Source organism: Triturus cristatus, chromosome 7 (genome assembly GCF_964204655.1).
Source record: "Triturus cristatus chromosome 7, aTriCri1.1, whole genome shotgun sequence".
Classification (NCBI taxonomy): Eukaryota; Metazoa; Chordata; class Amphibia; order Caudata; family Salamandridae; genus Triturus; species Triturus cristatus.
Genome location: NC_140590.1, coordinates 1,144,871,572 through 1,144,892,166, shown reverse-complemented (window position 1 = coordinate 1,144,892,166; position 20,595 = coordinate 1,144,871,572). Strand labels below are relative to the sequence as shown.

The following is a 20,595-nucleotide window of genomic DNA, read 5'->3' as shown; positions in this document are numbered from 1 at the left end:
GCGTGCATCTGGAGAAAGTTATTGGAATATGGTGAGGCGGCGCTTGGAGAGGCGCACTATCTGGGAAAAGAGGCCGTCGTTAGGTGCTATGGTGAAGGGGACATGGTGGGTAAGACACTTTCCAGGCTACTGCGAAAATCTTGGGCAAGCAACCACATCTTAGAAGTAGTTGATGACCAATAGACAGCTCATGTGTGCCCCGACTCTATCCGACGTGTCATGACTACGTTCTATTCTGACCTGTACACCGCCTCCCTGTCACACGATCCTACCACCCTGTCCTCCTACATTGATACCAGGTGCTCCAGGCTGCAGGGCAGGTGATCTTGGTTTCCTTGGGTGATGTTCCTTTACCCAGCAGGAAGAATAGCAGGCCTTGGGCCCCAGTCCTTGGTCACAGGCAGACATCTTGCAGAGCTTCCCTTCCTGACACAGCCTGTCTTGCTGCTTGGCAGATGAGAAAGCAAACTTCCCCTTTTTATAGTCCATTTCCAGAAAGCAAATGTATTTTAGGGTCTAAGTCTTTGAAGATTTCTCTACTCCTCATGTCTTCACCAGGCAGGCCTGGGTTTCCCAGAATGGAACCCAGGGTCCTCTATGTAATGTACCGATGCAGGCATATTTGTACTCTGTGTACTTTCACATCACACTTACTCTCCAGTACTGTTACCTCCATGCATTGTACTATTGCAGGCACACATACATTCAGCACACCCATTCAGTATGTCACACTGTTTAGCTTTTTTGTATTGCAACAGGATATGCTATTTACAGACGCTGCCAGCACACACTCACCAAGTGTGTGCTGCACACACTTCACCATTTATGTATTGTACTTCCTGCAAACACACAAACTTTCATTGCCCACGTACTGCACAGCACTACATCTCATAAGTAATCTGTAGGAAGCTGGCTCTCTACACTGCACACCAAAATGAGGTAGACTGTGCAGAGAGTCCAGTCAAACACCAAAGGAGTTGCAGAGGCACAAATGACACCCCAAATGCTCTTTTGTGGTAGTGTGGGCGAGCAGTTAGGTATATCAGAGGGTAGTGCTAAGCATTTCTTACATACACAAAGGCAGTAAATGAGACACACACTCAAAGAAATCCGACACCAATTTATAAAAATAACTCTCTATCTATCGTGCATAGGTGCTTTGAGGCGTCGGGTGGCGGCAGTCAGACTCACTCTTGGTCTTTGTTTATGCTGCAGAGCGGCAGTAGGACAGCTGGGCAAACAATGTGGGTCTCACTGTCCCTGAAGTCCCTCGACGTGCAGGTCGGTCTTCCTCTGTGTTGGTGCCATGTCTGGGTACATCAGGCCTTGCCTGTTGCAAGGGGTCCAGTACCCCAGGGATTGGTACTGTGTGGCTACAGTAGATCCTGGCTTCCCCACACTTGGAGGGAGGACAGATCTGACCTGTAGGAGCACTGCTGCCTCTTCCTGGGCGGCTGCTGCATTGGTAGATTCAGTAAGCGGCAGGTCGGTGTACTGTGTCTTGCTTCTTTGGTGCATGCGGCTGCAGGGGAGTAGCTCCTCTATCCAAAGGGAGGGCCTTTGTCAATTTGCAAAGCACTGGCAGCTCTCTGGGTGTCTTGAGGTCTGCATAGCGGCAGTACACATCAGTTACTCCACGAAGGTCGGGTGCAGCAAGCAGGCCGGCGGTGTTGGCGCCAAGTCAGTCGTGCTCCCTGGTTCTCGGGGAAGAAGTCTTCTTCCACTCTTTCTGTTGTGTCCAACGAAATCTGAAGATCTGAAATTAGGGAGTCCCCTAAATACTCAATTTAGGAGTGTAAAGGGGAGGGAGGAGGAGTAGCCAAACGTCACCCCTGTGTTCACTACACCTTCTATATGATCACTTCCTGTGGGAAGTGGGCATAACCCTGTCACAGAATCCCTACTTTTGCCATCATCAAGATGGTTAACTCTGAAAAGTCATGTCCACTTCAGGTAGCCCACCATAGGGGTGGGCACGTATCCCTGAATAGCTAATTTTCCATCCTGTCCAGGTGACAAAGGCCTCTGGACAAAGGGGGTCGCCTTCCTCTCCTGTGAGGGAAGCTAGACTTGAATATCAAAGGTGGTGGCTTCTCTGAAGCTCCACAGCCTTGGAATGCTAATCAGCAGGTCATCCTGTGAGAGGGGGTATGAGCACCCTCCACCCAAGCTTTGTTTCTGGCCTTCTGAAAGTGCATGCCCCTCATCCTTGGGAGTCAGATACTTGTCCCTGGTGGCAGGCTGGCTTGAACCAGTCAGTCAGCACACTAGAGGTGGCAGATTTTCAGGGGACACCTCTAAGATGCCCTCTGTGTGAATGTATGAATAAATCACTGGCATCAGTGTGGGTTTATTAATACGAGATATTTGATACCAAACATCCTTATTTTTAGTGAAGCCATCATGTAGCTGGGGTACTCATTTTCACCAATGTCCAGCACATGTACCCAAAATGCCTTCACTGTTCACTTGTAATATCTAGTAATAGAACTAGACCTCTCAGGGGAATATCTGCTCATGCAAATATGTCCTCAGATAAAACAGAATGCACCCTGCCTTAGGGCTCAAAGGCCTGCTGTAGGGGTGACTTATATTAGATGCAGTGACTTTGGCCTGACACACAGGAGTGTCATGTCATGTTTTCACTCATGGTTTGCACCATGTCATGCAGCCAGCAAAAGCAGTCTGTGGAATTTGTATGTGGGTCCCTTAGGGGGGCATAAGATATGCTGCCGCCCTTCGGGCCATCTTTAGTACCCATGCCATAGGTACCTGGGGTACTATTTACAAGGGACTTAAAGGGTGCTAAATTCCATTGTCAGTTGCAGCACAATTAGGCAACTCCTTGTTTTAGGGAAGGAGCACTGTCACTGAGGTCTGGTTAGCAGGCCTCAGTGCACTGTCGGAGTTGAAAATCAGCATCTAGTAGCTAAAATGCGGGCAAAAAGTGGATTGGGTAACTGCAACAAAAGCCCTGTTCTCTATATAATGTATTCCAGATAGGCATGCATACTCAGTACATGCACTAACCACACATATACTGCACAGCACTGCTGTATCCCTGTACTCTACCCTTCCCAGGCACACATACATTCAGTGCAGTCACTACTCCTGTGCTGTGCAGCATTCCACATCTACCTGATGTAGGCCAAGGGTAAGTTAAGGACACAGCAGCAGTGCTTTTAAAAAGGTGAGTGAGCCTGTAGGCCTCACTTCATTGACACAGGGTGTAAAAAGGACCCGTTCACTGCTGCTGTTCACTACACGTTATGCTGCCACTACAGCACTTGAGCTGCTTACCTCTTGGTTAAGGCAGTAGTCTTCCACCACTATGAGCGTAGTGCTTAAGCGCCCCTCCCGGTTCAGCAAGACTGCAGTCTGTGAGACAGCTTATGTCATGGCACACATTCATGAATTATGATCCGTGTTCACCTATGACAAAAAAAACTGCATTAGGAATCCAGACATCAGTACAGTTGGGCATGCGAGCCAGGGCTCCACGTCTTTAACCACGCTGAGGACTTTTCCGTCTCAACAGACTTCACTTTGGAAATCATCAAAGAAATAGGTTTCATTGTCCCACAAATAGTTAAATCCATTCTGGAGATTCTCAAAAAAGGCATGTTACAAATCTCTCTAGTTTCCCAGGTCCATGAGTAACCTAGCCAGTCCATGGTTTTTTCTTTGCATTCCTAGAAACTATGTATACTTTGTTCTGGCTTTGAATTAATCTTGGTTGTCTCGTACTGGACTGAAGCTTGACTTGCACCAGAAAATCAGAAGTTTTACATTTCCAAGAACATCTTTATTTTGTAACCAGGTAAATGACGAGATGCACCAGATGAACTTATAAGCAGACCCCCTGAAAGCAGTTGCCTTAATTAAGAGAATATTAAGATCTCAGGGCCATAGATTTTATCAGCAGTGTTCAATTTCTGCGTGAAAACAGTAGTATTACTCACCGCATAAGCAGTGTACCAAGAATTACATGCAAGGAGAAGGAAAGCACATAATTCCCCCCTCAATCCCTGCTGTCTTTGTCAGGGTGTCATCACATTACTCACAATAACCTCATGTTATGATTTGCTAGTGTATCACCATAAAAGTAATGGAAACTGTACCCTATTTGAACTGAAGCCTAGCAGTATTCATCATCAATGCTGTTAGTAAAGCATAACGTTTCAAAACAGTTACAAACGTATGTCAGAGTCTTTCTTTACTTGTATTTGGTCATCTAATGCATGGGCAAGCAAGGGTCCTTTCACTTCAGAGCTCAAGAATAAAAGCTTTAGTTCTGGGGGTGCTTTGATTCGAGGCAAAAGCTTTGGTGGGGGTCATAACTGTAACATCCCCAGAAACATAGGGTTATTTTGTGTCAAACACTGTGGCAGACTGCTACACCATGTGCAACCCACCCACCACAGCATTTTGCAAATATGTTGGTGGTGCCCATGCCCCTCTGTGGAGCACTACAAGGACGGCACGATGCGAATACCAGCCAGTGCAGGGCAGCGTGTGCATATTATAAGAGCAGCAAAAGCCTCTCCAATTTTATAGTGGCTGATCATTGTGTTTTTATTTAATCTATAACATCTGGGTGCCCTGGTCCCACCTGATGCACCCACAAACTCGCTGCAGGAGCACCAAGGCCTTTCTGTCCCTGCCGGCTCTCTATCTGCATTCCATGTGCAGCACACAGGAGCCAGCTCATTACTCCTGCCTGCAGTCTCTGGAGGTGGGGAGATAGAGGCAGTGCGCTCCCGCTCCCCTGGGTCACCGTCACGAGAAGCCTGGGGCACACTGCCTCATAAGAAAGCATTTAAGCACTCATGAGGCCTCCTTCCGTCCCAACGGGATGAGGTCCCCCGGGTCTACTTGATCTGTGGCGAGCCAAGAGAAAGTGGGTTCCTGGGCCCGATAGTTGGGGAGGGGACTCTACACATGACCCTCTCCCCATATGTCAGTAGCGCGCATCGTGCCAGGCCCACTCTGTAGGGAAATTCTTTAGGAATACAGCACAGCGCTATGCACCTGTTTTCCTTTACAAGCTAGCAAATATTCAAGGTAGCATATCTCTTTTCATCATCTATGGCTAGTGTTGATTCTGGTGGCCAGGGCTAGTCCTTTCAAACTCTTGATGTCTAAATGGGCTCATCTTGCTGAGAGTTGGGTTTTTGTCTCACTAAACCAGCCTTCCCCTGGTGCTCCTTTGCTACTGGTAGGGGCACCTTGAGCAGCCCCTCCACTACGAGTCAGCAGAGCACCCCTCCTGCCCGCTATCCCACGGCCAATGGCCTAGCTGACTTGCCGAGAACCCGGGAGGCAGTGAATTCCAGGTCTTACCCCAGCTGGTCTTAAGGGTGCCTTAGGGGGCCAGCGCCATTGGCCCTTGAGAGACTTTTGCCAGTCCTTGGGGTGGTCAACTGGAGACTAAATCCTTAGTCCATCTTTGCAGGGCTCAGGTGGCTCCTCTTTCAAGCTGGGCCCTCTTCTGCTGCGGTAGTCTCCCAGGTCCATGGTTGTCTTAACTGTCTCTCCCTTAGCAAGGGTTTATAATTGGGGGTGGAAAGTTTGCCAGACACTCCTGACCAATCCTAGGATGCCACATCATCCCCCTAGCACTGTCACACCCTCCTACACAGCATTCTGCGACAATCTATCATGTCAACTTCAATTTTTCCTCTAGAAAGAGCTCCCCATGTCGGCCTCTGCTCCACCTCTAGCTGACATCACTGCCTCATTTCTTCCCTCCAAAACTTCAAAAGGAGCCCCTTCTGTGTTGATTCCAGAGGCCTTTGTTCAGTCGTCCTGGGCTGCCCCTGCCTAGCTGCAGTGTGACAAGCTAATTATCAGATGCAGATGTTCCATCATTTCTCTTCCTTCTTAGGAACTGAGCCAGTCACTGATAAATTTCTCTTCCTTCTTAGGAACTGAGCCAGTCACTGATAATTGCTCGTTTTGTATGAAGGGTGGGGGTGGAGGGGGTAAGGGTTGTTACCTTTACTGGGGAGCAAAGTCATTACCGTAGCCCAGTAAGGGGGAGGAGGGGGGACAAAGGCCTTGAGTCTGATTATGAGTTAAGCCACAGAAAGGACAATTGTTGAAGTTTCATTAGATACATAATTCTACCTAAAAGTCCCCCCTGCTCCAGACATCTAATGCCTCAAAGAGTGCCTGCACCTTATCTAGTCATGGCTGTCAAGCGCCAACCCGAATCTCAGCCCAACCAAGACAATTCCTGTTATTAGCCAAAAACAAGAAGCACACAATAATACAAACCTGGCACAATGATCTGAACTGTGACCGCTTATAACCCCAACCTTCACCAAATGCCAAATCTCTTGGGTATACCTTAGACACCAACCGCACATTCAAGGGACACATTGTCTCAAAAACAAAGACGGCTTGGTACCAATTTTCTCTTCTAAAGAAACTTAAGAATCCTTGGTAAAGTTCTTACTCGTGCATCTACATGGTGGTAAATCCCTGCTCTATGGCTTCCCAGAATCAACACGAACGCCTGTTAAGGGCATCCTATAGGCCGCAGCACTTCTTAGCCAGGGCTGGAAGAAATGTGACCCCATCGACCTATCCTCATTGTATATGCTGCCAAGGGTAGCCAGTGGAGTTCCATCTTCAAAATTAACTGCATGACCAGAAACCCACTTACTTGTGGACTAGCTCACCATCTCTGGTGGCTCTTGGCACGCCCAAAGCCACGCCAGTATCGGAGTGAAGACTAAGAAGTGTAAAAAGGAAAAATCAAGGCAGCAGGCCTTTTCTGACCCTGAATACCGGATTTGGTGCAACATCCCCGTATTCAAAAGGATTGCCTTAACTTTATGGACTAAAGTAGGAGCCTCACAGATTCCAGTGACTTGAAGCTTCTTCAAAGAAAAACAAGTTGTAATGTGTGAGCCCAACTCTAGATGATAGTAGTTTATAAAGCATGTGGCTCTACAGCAAGGTACGTAGAATGTTCCTTCTGCTGGATACTTCAGTCTGCAGATTCCTCACCTCTTGAATCTGCTCAAAGCACCAATGCCGATAAATGTTGCCCGGTCTCCAGTATCCACATATAGATATGACATCATGGAGTCTTTTAAGGGTGTCAACCCGGCACATTGACGTCACTTCCTCCTTTTCCTGCACTTTTTGACGCAGATCTGCTGTCCTTGCAATATTTCTACTAAAAATTGCTATGTTGTCCCGGTGCTGGTTGACTCTCTAACACCCCCATGTCCTATTCCTGATGCTGGTTGTGCTGAACCTCCTCCTCTGCCAAAGGTCCCGCAGGTTACTACACCACTTTTGCCAACAAAACTTAGCAGATTTTCTAATGACTAAGGCTGTTTTGGTTTGCTCCTTGTGTAAAGCACAGCCGTTTTAGAGGATTTACTCCCTTACAGCCCTTTCCTTGTGATGAGTACTTTTGGATGGCTGGAGGGGTGGTTTGGCTCCGATTCAAGCCCCATTCAGATGCCTAACCTAGTGTACCACAACAGTGATGACAGCAATGAGGTGGGCAATCACTGCTGCCAACTCAAACCCCATCAATCGCCCTCCCACCTCGAGCATACCAAATTTCCATACATCTAAGGTCATTTTGGTTAGGTCCTGATGCAAAGCACAGCAGTTGATGGGGGATTTGCCCTCTTGGCAGTCCTTTCCTTTGTGATCAGTACTTTGGAAGCTGGAGGAGGTGTTTGTCTCTGAATTAGACCCTATTCAGATGCCAAACTAATTGTATGACAACAGTGGTGATGATAGTGAGAAAAGCAGTCTGGTTCCACATCCACCAAACAAATCCTCTTCTGAAATAGATGCTGGTGACTATTTGGCTTTGAAGAATGCTATTGGCCTGGATTCCTCCTGGAAGGTGGCCTCGCAATGTCTTCAGGGCCCTCTACTCAGGCAGATGCCTCACTTATGGCTGTTCTTTGCAAGTCTGCAGAAGTCCTTGAGTTACCTTTGCCTGTGGAGGAGAACAGGACTGACTTCCTCCGTGAAATTATATCTACTGCATCCTCTGTGGTTGAAGCATTGCTCCCCTTCAACAAGGCATTTATGGATGACATTTTGGCCACATGGAGCAAGCTGGCATCTGTCCCTGTAGTGTGCCACCAGGTTGTCCACTACCATTGTCCAGCTCCTAGGTATTCAAAATGATTGACTGCTTACTGATCTCAGGAGAGTCTTGTGTTCCAGGCTCTTTCCGCTAAGGAGAATCCTGACTTTTTCCCTTCTACGACTGATAGGAAGTCGAAAACAATTGACTCCATGAGGAACAAGGGCTTCTCTTTAGGGAGGCTGGCCTTTGGCTCCAAGAACGCTGCTTCTCTCCTATTACTACTATGGTTTACGGGAGATGGTGCAAATGGTCATTCCTAATTTCCCAACTCATCTTCAGAACCATTTTGTGGGAGTTGTGCGTGATGGACAAGACACGCCCAAGCAGATTCTTGGCGTTGGCCTGGACACCACGGTGCACAGTCCATAGGATCTTACATCGCCGTCTTGCTTTCCATGGGCTTGTTGGGGGGGGTGTCTAGATTAATCTTATTGACTTGCGCTCTGATGGAGGGCACTTCTTTATAGATAAGGCAGGCTCTGCACAGGAGTGCTTCATTCAAGAATGTGCTGTGGCTCGGTCCTTGGGGCTGGCTTCCTCTGCTTGCCAGTTTCATCAGCAGTAGCAAAGGTTCATGAGACCTTCTTGGGCCTGTCCTTTTGGCAGCGCTTGCCCGAACAATCCGTGTTGCCGCCAATCAAGCCCTTTCGTAGCGACAGGGAGCATGCTGCCTTCAAAGGCAGTCCATGGCAGCAACACATGCTTCCTTCGTCCCTGATTCCTCCAGCAAAAGCACTTAAAACCACCCTTTTCTGTCAAAACCTGGCGATAAGGGACAGAAAATAAACTATCCCCAGACCTTGGGAGAAAACTTTCATAGTGTGGGGGCCATTAGGTTTTTGTCTATTAATAACAAACTTCTAATTGGGAGTTTGTTTTCGAAAAATAAAGAAATTTAGATTAATCAAATGTTTTATACCTTGATAGGAACCACCATGATGGCAGTTTCTGTCAAGGTACAGAGATGTATACATTTGGCAGGCGATAGTCTGTGTGGTAGTGTCTATTGTTCTCTGCCACCCTGAAGGACTTGGTGCCACCTGTTAAACTTTATTTAGATTCAGAGAATTTTTAGAAGGATCCCATTTGTCACTCACTTTTTTCAGTTTTTTGGACAGTTGTAACCCATCTCCTTCTGTAGATCTATATAAACAAAAAGACTGCTTTTAACCCAGTTGTCATCAGCATAAATGGAATAGAAGTCAAATGTGAAAACCCTCTATTTTCCTTTTTAATGGTCTTGAATGCAGAGCAGCTGCCTTTAGATAGAAGACTCTCCGACTGAAATGACAATCTGCCTTTCAGACCAAATAGAAAAATACCAAATTGAGGGTCAATGCCTCTACTCAATCAAAAGCACCCCTGTCACTCAGAAGATGGAGAATCTTCCCATTGTCCGTGACACATCTGACCACTTGGGAAAATACACGAGTTATATTGTCTACAAACATCTATTAAAATTAACAATAATGGTCAAATACCATTCACAACTTTCCCCATGTATGTAAAACCATTTAGTTATTATTAACAATTTCACAAGCATTCTATGTCAAGGCTACCCAAAGTTATTAATAGAGTACAGTCCACTCTGCTTCCTCTACACAAGACTGAGAAGCGATAATATCTCAGAAATCCAGTGAAACTTCCTCACTTCTCAGTGGAAAAGTTAAAATTAAAGGTTGGTGCTTCATGCAGTAATGCCTGTGTCTGGCTACTTTAAAATTAAATTAATCAGGGTTCAACCTACACCAGCATGGCTGTCCTCTGAAGGACACTGCAGCCAGGCCTTGGATACAAAACCGATATTGGGTAGAAAATAGGTCACATCTTAAGACACAGATTCTGGATTGCCTTTGTCATTCAACCAGTTGTTGTTAATTCACACACCATTACAAGCTCTATTCAAAATCCAGCTTTTTTGCACAAGTCACTTTGTAGTGTTTTGTTACTTAATAAATGTTGTTCTGTGGCTAAAAATTATTTTGCCTTGCTCTGTACGTAAACACTCACTGTTCTGCTCAGCTTCCTCCATCTCACATGCTGTAGATGTCTCCTTCCATGAGACAGAAGCGTAAAACCGAGTGAAGCCATTAATAGACTGCCATAGTAATATGTCACTGGGAAGATAAAATATTTCAGACAAGCCAACAAAATGCTAAACCTACTGGCGAAGGACAGAGGGCAAAAGGTTCCTGCAACTAAAGTAACTTTTTTTTTGTTCTCCTTACAGCTCCTGAGGTGGTAAAGAATGAGCGATATACATTCAGTCCAGATTGGTGGGCCTTGGGCTGCCTGGTGTATGAAATGATAGAGGGGCAGTCGCCCTTCCAGCAGCGGAAGAAGAAAATTAAGCGAGAGGAAGTTGAGCGGCTTGTGAAAGAAGTTCAGGAAGAATACTCAGAGAAGTTTTCGGAGGAAGCGCGGTCCTTTTGCACCATGGTAGGAGGGCCTTTTTGTCCCTCGAGCTGTTTGGTAATAGCCGTGCTGGGAGTATCCAGATTTAAAGTAGTAGTTTTTTCTTCATTGTGATATCACCATATTGCTCCACATGCTCTTTTGTTATATTAACTACAAGATATGGTGTTTTAGTACCATTGCTAAGTGTTTTAGCGTTGAATACATGATTGATTTGCCGCTGGACTCTGTAAATTCATAACGTGTGAGGTTGTGTTGACTTGGAGGTAGAGCTTCGGCTCAGGGTCCTCTACTGCCAGGGGTTGCTGGGGCTGGCATTACAGCATTATGATAGTGTAGGATTGCCGATAATTGTACCACTTCTTGAGAAAAGAGATGCCATCCATTGATAAAGTGAATGTCTCTTAGAATATGTTCATGAAGATCAAGTATCTCACTCGAAGGAGACTTCCAGTACAGCGATGATATTAACTAAGGTTGTGATGGAAGTGTGTATTACTGAAGTCCCTTGGTGAGGAACCCTTGTGGTTAAACTCTTAACAAGAGTTAACTAATTCCCAACTGTTGGTGAAGCAGTCCAGGTGTTCGCTCCATTGGTGAACACCAAGATGTGTGCACATTGTATGAATCGTGCTTCTCAGTTCCGTTCCAGGCTTTATTTTTGGTAAATAGACATTTTGCTTGTTTTTTTTTTTCCCTGTGGCCAACATGTTTTGCCCCTGTAATCCTCCCTTTCTGCTTCTGGCATTACCTTTCATTTTCCATATTCCTGCCATGGAATCTACTCCACTTGGGAGCTTCTCAGTCCTGCATACTCATTGTATCCTCTGTCACATTTGACATTTTAATCCCTTTTTCTGCTACCAAACACTGCTTCCCACCCTATTCTGTTCTTTCATTTTATTCCCCACTTCATTGTTTTATTTGTGGATACTTCTAACCCCAGATTTCTCACCTTCCCTGTGCCAAACCAAAAACTGCATTTGTCCGAGCGGGACCGCAGGTGGTGCCATCTGCCATTGTTGCAACTCTCTCAACATCTGTAGAGGACGACACAGAGCTCTATATATGTGTGATCCACGCGCACGAACGTCCGTTCCCTTTTCTTCCATACCCTGCAAATGCCAAGCTGAATCAACGCTCCCAGCGATTACAAAACTTATTACCAAAGCCTTTCACTGCTGCAAACTATTTTTACAGTATGCAGGGATGTGTCTACTAAAGTTGATGGGTTTCATATTATATGGTGCGCAACGGATTTGGATGACAGTCATATATCTGATTGATGTTTGCTTGTGGTGCCTCAGCAACCAACATGACTTGAGGTCATGTGCTACCTGATGTGATCCATTTAATCAGAGAGATTAAAGCCAAACTGCACGTCCTTGAATTCAAGAAGTTCTGACAATTTGATCAGGTCGCAAAGCTGGTCCAAGTTGCCCTCGTCATGTAGGGGCTAAGTAGACAAGATTAGGATAGGAAGTAAATGAGGCTCTTTGACGTCAAGATGCATGCAGTCTAGGGAGAGGTCTGATGAAACTGCAATCCAGAACCCAGTGCCAGCTTTGCTTTCTTCTGACTTGATGCAGAACCTCGAGCCAATGCAACCCAACCTCCCTGGCTATCATCCACTCCTCAGTAAGTTCAAACCTTCAAAGAGACTATCCTGCAGACATTCAGATTCTGGCTTGTCATGGCGAGTATGATGCGGAGACGGAAAACCTATGTTCGAGACATATGAGCTGCAGATTACACACTATGCATAGATCGCCATCTGGTGTTGGGCCTGGTTTTTTGATCTTGGTTTTGTCCTGGAAAGTCTTTGGAAGTCACGAGATAGGTGACTCCTCCTTTGGATCATAGTGCGCATGGGCATCGGCTCCATCCTCAGATTGTTTTTTTCCGCCATCGGGCAGGTTCCATCGGCTAAAGACACTGCAAAACTGCACGGTTCCAAACCCATAACCGCTACCGAGTCGGCACCGAAAAAGCTTACGGTACCAACACCATCGGTACCGAAGGATATGCCTCCCACAGAAGAACTGTTTCGCCCAGATCCTACCCAAAAAACTCTTGTAAAGGATCCTAAGACTGGTCAATTGATGCTTAGCTTCAAAAAGCGACCACTGACCCTGTCACCTGGCAGGTCGCTCCCCTCACCGCTGCACAGCCCCGCTGCTCCAGCCGCTGCCAGGTGATTTCTGTGCCCCACTCGGGTGTGTCCCTGACTGCTGCTACCCCGTGCCTTCTCCCTTCCTTTTGACCTTCTGTACCCCCTTGTACCCCTGTGCCCGCTCCTCTCTTTGCCTTCTGTACCCCATTGTACCCCTGTGACCGCTCCTTTTTTTTGCCTTCTGTACCCCATTGTACCCATGTGACCGCTCCTCTCTTTGCCTTCTGCACCCCATTGTACCCCTGTGACCGCTCCTTTCTTTGCCTTCTGTACCCCATTGTACCCCTGTGACCGCTCCCTTTTATGCCTTCTGTACCCCATTGTACCCCTGTGCCCGTTCCTCTCTTGCCTTCTGTACCCTGATAGAGCCTTCCACCCCCCTCCCTGCCCCCCGCCTCCGTTCCCGCCGCGTTTTTTTCCCGCTGTTGAACCGCGACCCCGCCCTCCTCGTACCCCATTGGCCACCCCGCTCCCTCCACCCAGCTCCTCCTCCCTCCCTCCCTCTGCCCTCTTATGGAGGCCGCGCAGCGGGCGCGCCAAAGGCGCGCCTAAGGCAAGCCCGTCTGCGCCCGTCCGCGCCTGGACCGCGCCCAGCGCCGGGGCCCCCGCCAACGCCAGGCCACACGACGGACCTACGACGCCGCAACCCTCAACGCACTCAATACCGGCCAGAACCCCACCTGCTGTCGGGCCACCCCGAAACGCTTCCACGGACCCTTCACCTGCACAACTTGCAAGTTCACCTGCCTCCGAACATGCACAGCGCCCGCCAAACTGAACTCCTGCAACAACCACCTCAAGTGCATCCTTCTCAACACCCGATCCGTCCACAGACACGCCGTCGAACTCTGGAACCTCCTCGACACAACCTCACCAGACATCGCCTTCCTCACGGAAACATGGATGAACGCCTCCTCAGCCCCCGACATCGCCATCGCCATCCCGGATGGATACAAGATCATCAGGAGGGACCGCGTCAACCAGACCAGAGGAGGCATCGCCATCGTCCACAAGAACACCATCCGCATCACGACCAACGCCGACGACAACTACGCCACCGCCGAACACCTCCACTTCCAGATTCACACCGACCCAAAGACTACCCTCAGAGGCACCCTCATCTACAGACCCCCGGGACCATGCACACAATTTAGCGAAGACTTCACGGACTTCATCAGCCCACACGCCCTCGCCTCCGCCGACTACATCCTCCTAGGGGACCTCAACTTCCACTTGGAGAACAACAAGCACTGCAACACCGTCACCCTGCTGGACAACCTCGCCAACCTCTGACTCAAGCAACTGGTCAACACCCCCACCCACTACGCCGGCCACACGCTTGACCCCGTCTTCTCATCCAGCAAGCACATCGCCTTCAACCACTCCACCGGACTTCACTGGACCGACCACAGCTGCGTCCACTTCCGCTTCAGAAAAGCCACAACCCACCACCACCCGCGACAGGTCCCTCACAGAAGCTGGAGCAAGATCACCACCAACCAACTCGCCACCTCCCTCAGCCAGAACCCTCCTGCCAGCACACCGGACCCCAACGTTGCAGCTCGCGACTTCACGCAGTGGCTGACCACCTGCGCCGACGACCTCGCACCACTAAAGAACCTTCCCAGCAAACCCAGAAGCAAGAAGGCCCCCTGGTTCACCAGCGTACTCAAGGACTCCAAGAAGACCTGCCGCACCCTCGAGAAAGCCTAGCTCCTCGACCAGAACACTGAAAACATGACCGCCCTCAAACTCGCCACCCGCAAGCACCACCAGCTCATCCGCACCACCAAGAAATCTCTGAAGGATCGACTGGACAACAACACCCACGACAGCAAGGAACTCTTCAGCATCGTCAAGGAGTTCTCCAACCCCAGCACCGGCAACAACGACATCACCCCCTCACAAGATCTCTGCAACTCCCTCGCCTCGTTTTTCCACCGCAAGATTGCCGACATCCACAACAGCTTCGGCACACCACCCCCACACCCAAGCGTCGAACCAACGCCCCCCACCGCCACCCTCTGCACCTGGACCGCAGTGACCACCGAAGACACAGCCCGCACGATGAATACCATCCACTCCGGATCTCCGACTGACCCCTGCCCCCACCACGTCTTCAACAAGGCCGCCTCCACCATCGCACCCCAACTCAGAGACGTCATCGACACCTCCTTCAACACCGCCACTTACCCGGAGAGCTGGAAGCATGCCGAGCTCAACGCCCTACTGAAGAAACCAACAGCAGACCCCACCGATCTCAAGAACTTCCGCCCCATCTCGCTCCTCCCTTTTCCGGCCAAAGTCATCGAGAAGATCGCCAACAGACAGCTTGCCGCCTTCCTCGAGACGAGTGGATCCCTCGACCCCTCGCAGTCCGGTTTCAGAGCCAACCACAGCACCGAGACCGCCCTCATCGCAGCCACCGACGACATCCGTGCCCTGCTGGACAACGGGGAAACAGCTGCACTCATCCTCCTGGACCTCTCCGCAGCGTTCGACACTGTCTGCCACCACACCCTTGTCCAACGCCTCAGCAACACCGGCATCCAAGAGAAGGCACTGAAATGGATCATCTCGTTCCTCGCCGGAAGGACACAGAGAGTCCGCCTCCCCCGTTCAGATCGGAGGCCACCGAAGTCCTCTGCGGCGTCCCGCAAGGATCATCACTCAGCCCCACCCTCTTCAACATCTACATGAGACCCCTCGCCATCATCGCACGCCAACACAACCTCAACATCATCTCCTACGCCGACGACACCCAGCTGATCCTCTCCCTCACCAGAGACCCCGACACCGCCAGAACCAGCCTCCACGAAGGGATGAAAGACGTCGCCGAATGAATGAAGAACAGCCGCCTGAAACTGAACTCAGACAAGACGGAAGTCCTCATCCTGGGACCATCACCCTCCGCTTGGGACGACTCCTGGTGGCCCCCAGCCCTGGGCACCGCCCCCAAGCCAACAGACCACGCACGCAACCTGGGCTTCATCCTGGACTCCTCCCTCTCGATGACCAGACAAGTCAACTCCGTCTCCTCCTCATGCTTCCACACCCTCCGCATGCTCCGCAAGATCTTCCGATGGATCCCGACCGAAACCAGGAAGACGGTCACCCAGGCCCTCGTCACCAGCCGACTGGACTACGGGAACACTCTCTACGCTGGAACAACAGCCAAGCTACAGAAAAGACTTCAACGCATCCAGAACGCCTCCGCCCGACTCATCCTTGACATCCCCCGACGCAGCCACATCTCCAGCCACCTGAAGGACCTGCACTGGCTCCCCGTCAACAAAATGATCACCTTCAGGCTCCTCACCCACGCACACAAGTCTCTTCACGACCTGGGCCCCAAGTACCTCAACGACCGCCTAACCTTCAACACGCCCACCCGCCAGCTACGATCCGCTAGCCTCGCCCTCGCCGCCGTACCACGCATCCGAAGGGCCACCGCCGGAGGCAGATCCTTCTCCTACTTGGCGGCCAAGACCTGGAACTCCCTCCCCATCCACCTTCGGCTGACCCAAGACCACCTCGCCTTCAGGAGGCAACTCAAAACCTGGCTGTTCGAGCAGTAGCAATCCCCTCCCCCTAGCGCCTTGAGACCCTCCCGGGTGAGTAGCGCGCTTTACAAGTGTTTTGATTGATTGATTGACCACTAGATATGCCTGCACCGGCTCCACCACCTAAAAAGAGACTTTGCTACCTCTCCATTAAGGATCTCTTCTCCTCTTCCTCCTCCTCCTCCACCACCACACCGCTCTCCTACACCATCCCCTACTCCAGTAGATGATGATGATGATGATAACACCTCTGATGATGCAGGGGGAGGTGCGGAGGATCAACCACTAGGGGACCCTACTCCTCTGGCTCCCCAGACCCCTGGGATGATTATAGTATCCCAGACGTCCCTTACATCCCACAAGAGGACATCTATCTCTCCAGGCCTTCCCCTCCAGAGGAAACAATCCACTTTAACCAGCTCCTCCACAGAGCTGCCCAGTACCACAGGGTTGACCTACACACAGACCCCGTGGAGGAAGATTTCCTCATGGACACTTTTGACACCACACAAGTCCACCTCAATTTTACCCACGCTTAAGGGGGTCATTAAGTATGCACCAGAGGTCTTTAAAGACCCGGGCAGGGTTCGAGTCATCAACCCTAGAATCGAGAAAGTATAAGGCCGCCCCTACTGATCCAGCCTACATTAAAGGCCCCGCACCACTAGACTCCCTCGTAATCTCTAATGCGAGAAAACGAGCAAATTCCCAATCATCAGGTGACGCACCACCACCAGATAAAGAGTCTAAACTCCTGGACGCCTCTGGTAAACAAACGGCGTCACAGGCGGCAGACATTTGGCGCATTCCTAATACTCAAGCACTGTTAGCTAGGTATGACAGGGCACATTATGATGAGCTTGAGTCCATAATGCAGCACCTCCCAGACGGGTACAAAAATAGGGCCAATGAACTCGTACAAGAAGGTAAAACCATTACTAACACCTCCATCCGTTGTACCTTGAATGTAGCAGATACCGCCTCTAGGGCAATAAACACCAGTGTCCTTCTACGTAGGCATGCCTGGCTACGCATTTCAGGTTTCAAACCTGAAGTCCAGAGTTCCATTCTCAATCACCCATTTGATGAGCAACACCTATTTGGCCCTAATGTTGACGTATCTCTTGAAAAAATGAAGGATACCAACACGGCTAAATCTATGAGAGCCTTGTAGTCACAAGCTCTCAGACGTTCTTTTCATCGCTCATCCTTCAGGAGCACCCCCAGAGGCTACTCCTCGGATAGCCCCTCCACTTCTTACAAGGCTCCCACCCAATCCACCTTTACTAGAGGTTACAAAAGAGGTGGTTACAGGGGGAAAATCAACAAAGGCAGAGGCAAGACCAACAACTCCCGCTCTGCCTCCACCCCACCCAATGACTTCCCTCCACTTCCCACAGACCATTCCACTCCAGTCGGGGGAAGACTCCAACAATTCCTTCCTGTCTGGACCAACATCACCTCAGACAGGTGGGTGCAACAGATAATTCAATCAGGATACTCCCTCGAACTAACATTTACCCCCCCCCCCCCAAACATACCACCCAAACAGCGTCCAATGTCACAAGAACATTTGGTACAGCTAAAGCAGGAGGTGATCTCCCTCCTACAAAAAAGTGAAATAGAACAGTTCCCCTGCACCAACAAAACCAGGGCGTTTACTCCCTGTATTTTCTCATACCAAAGAAGGACGGCTCTCTAAGGCCTATTCTAGACCTCAGACCCCTAAACATATACATACACTCAGACCATTTCCACATGGTCACACTCCAACAGGTCCTTCCTCAGCTTTCACAGGGCGACTTCCTTGCTACCCTAGACCTCAAGCATGCCTATTTCCACATTCCCATTCACGCTGCTCACAGGAAGTATCTCAGATTCATAGTGGACGGTTAGCACTATCAATTCAAAGTACTCCCATTTGGAGTCACAACAGCACCACGAGTGTTTACCAATCGCCTAGCGGTGGTCGCAGCACACCTAAGAAGACATCACATTCACGTCTTCCCATATCTGGACGAGTGGCTCATAAAAGCCAGCTCATACAGCCAGTGTGTACAACACACTCACGCCGCTATCCAACTACTCAATGACCTGGGGTTCACAGTAAACTACACCAAGTCCCATCTGCAACCGTTCCACACACAACAATACCTCGGTGCCACAATAGACACCTCAAAACGTTAGCCTACCCCAGTCCCGCCAGGATAGCAAGCATACAGGCTCTCCTCACCAAATTCCAACCGCAACACTCTCTTCCAGCTAGAGTGTTCATGCAACTCATAGGCATGATGGTCTCTTGCATATTCATAGTGCCACATGCAAGACTCCAGATGCGTCCTCTCCAAGAGTGCTTAGCACGCCAATGGAACCAGGCTCAAGGTCAGTTAACAGATCTGGTGTTGGTAGACGGTCGTACTCATCGCTCTCTGCAGTGAACACCAAGAACCTTTCCAGAGGGCGACCGTTCCTAGAGCCGGTTCCTCAAATAGTTATGACAACTGACGCATCGCTCTCCGGCTGGGGAGCTCACCTACTACATCACACCATGCAGGGTAGGTGGACACCTCAACAAAAGTTACTCCACATCAACCACCTGGAGTTACTAGCCATATTCCTAGCCTTGAAAGCATTTCAACAACAAATATCAGGCAAGACTGTCTTAGTCCGCACGGACAACATGACAGCCATGTACTGCATACAAAAACCAGGCGGGACACACTCTCTGCAGCTCTCTCAGCTAGCACAGAACATATGGAGGTGGGCTATACCTCAGAACATTTTTCTCGTAGCCCAACACATCCCAGGAGACCAAAACACCATAGCCGATCTGTTGAGCCGTCAAACACAACAGATCCACGGGTGGAAACTTCATCCACAAGTTCTTCAACCATTTTTTCAAATATGGGGGCAACCACAGATAGACCTCTTCGCCACCCACGAAAACGCCAAATGCCCAACCTTCCCAGCCAGATATCCACACCCATTGTCCAAATGCAATACGATATGGATGAACTGGTCAGGCAGATTTGCGTACGCTTTTCCGCCTATCCCACTCGTTGGTGCGCAAACTACAGCAGCATTCCTTGACTCTCATCCTAATTGCTCCAACTTGAGCCAGACAACCGTGGTACACCACATTGCTGGAACTCTCTGTAGTCCCGCTCAAGAAGTTACACCTCTCTCCAAGCCTCTTAACCCAGAACCATTGAGAGATCAGATACCCAGACCCAGCTCAGCTCAACCTTGCGATCTGGCTCCTGAGGTCCTAGAATTTGGTTATCTTAACCTTCCACCTGACTGTATAAACGTCATTAAAGAAGCTAGACGGCCTACCACTAGAGCATGCTATGCAGCCAAGTGGAAACGTTTTGTGATATATTGTCACAACAACACCACCAATCCCCTAGATGTGTCTATCCAACACATCATCGGCTATTTACTACACCTCCAAAGATGCAACTTAGCTTACAAGTCAGTTACACTGCATCTTGCTGCCATAGCAGCATATCTACAAAATAGACAACATCTATCATTTTTCAGAGTACCTACCATAAAAGCCTTTATGGAAGGCCTCAAAAGAATAATTCCCCCCAGAGTACCACCTTCACCTGTGTGGAATTTAAACATCGTTCTCACAAGACTAATGGGTCCTCCATTTGAACCTCTACATAAATGTGAGCTACAATTCTTTTTTTTTTGATAAACAAGTTTTTATTGTTTTCTTGTGCAACAAAAACAGTGAGCCTTTCAGACCAGCATTATACATTAGTCCCATCTGGGAACCAATCCCCCTTACCGCCCCCCCCCCCGAACCACCTCCCCCCTCCGCCCCACCCCGCCCCACCAATCACAATACATTTCCTAACCATTTCCCCCAAACCCTACGATACTTTTTGTGGCAGCCCCGAGCTTGGTAAAGCGTCCGCTCCTGCGCCGCACACCAGTCCACTCCTACGCTCCACCTGGTCAGACTGGGCGGCTGCGGCTGTTTCCAGGCCGCCGCAATGTCCCTTTTTGCCACCATTAACGCTGTCATAAGAAACACTTTTTCAGCGCGCGTGCCGTCCAGGCCGTCAGTGATACCCAGTAGGATGTTTTTGGGGTCGTGCGGCACCTCCCACCCCAGGACCTCCGTCAAGTCAGTCTCTATGCCACGCCAATACCCCTCCAGTTCCGGGCATGACCATACCATGTGGATGAAGTCAGCCGGGTCAAAGCTACAACGAGGGCAAGCTGCGTCGGTGGAAAGGCCCGCGCGGTGCAGGCGCGCTGGTGTAAGGTAGGCCGTGCGCAGATAGTAGATTTGAATG

At 49.5% G+C, this 20,595-nt stretch overlaps 1 protein-coding gene across 1 annotated transcript in view; it reads left to right on the top strand.

Moving 5' to 3' along the window:
• The window catches only part of GRK6 (G protein-coupled receptor kinase 6), a 352,507-nt gene that overhangs the window by 263,479 nt on the left and 68,433 nt on the right, over nucleotides 1-20,595 (top strand). The window contains exon 12 of the mRNA XM_085618338.1: nucleotides 10,362-10,570. Coding sequence (XP_085474464.1) covers nucleotides 10,362-10,570 — 209 coding nt within the window. The remainder of the gene's footprint in view (nucleotides 1-10,361; nucleotides 10,571-20,595) is intronic.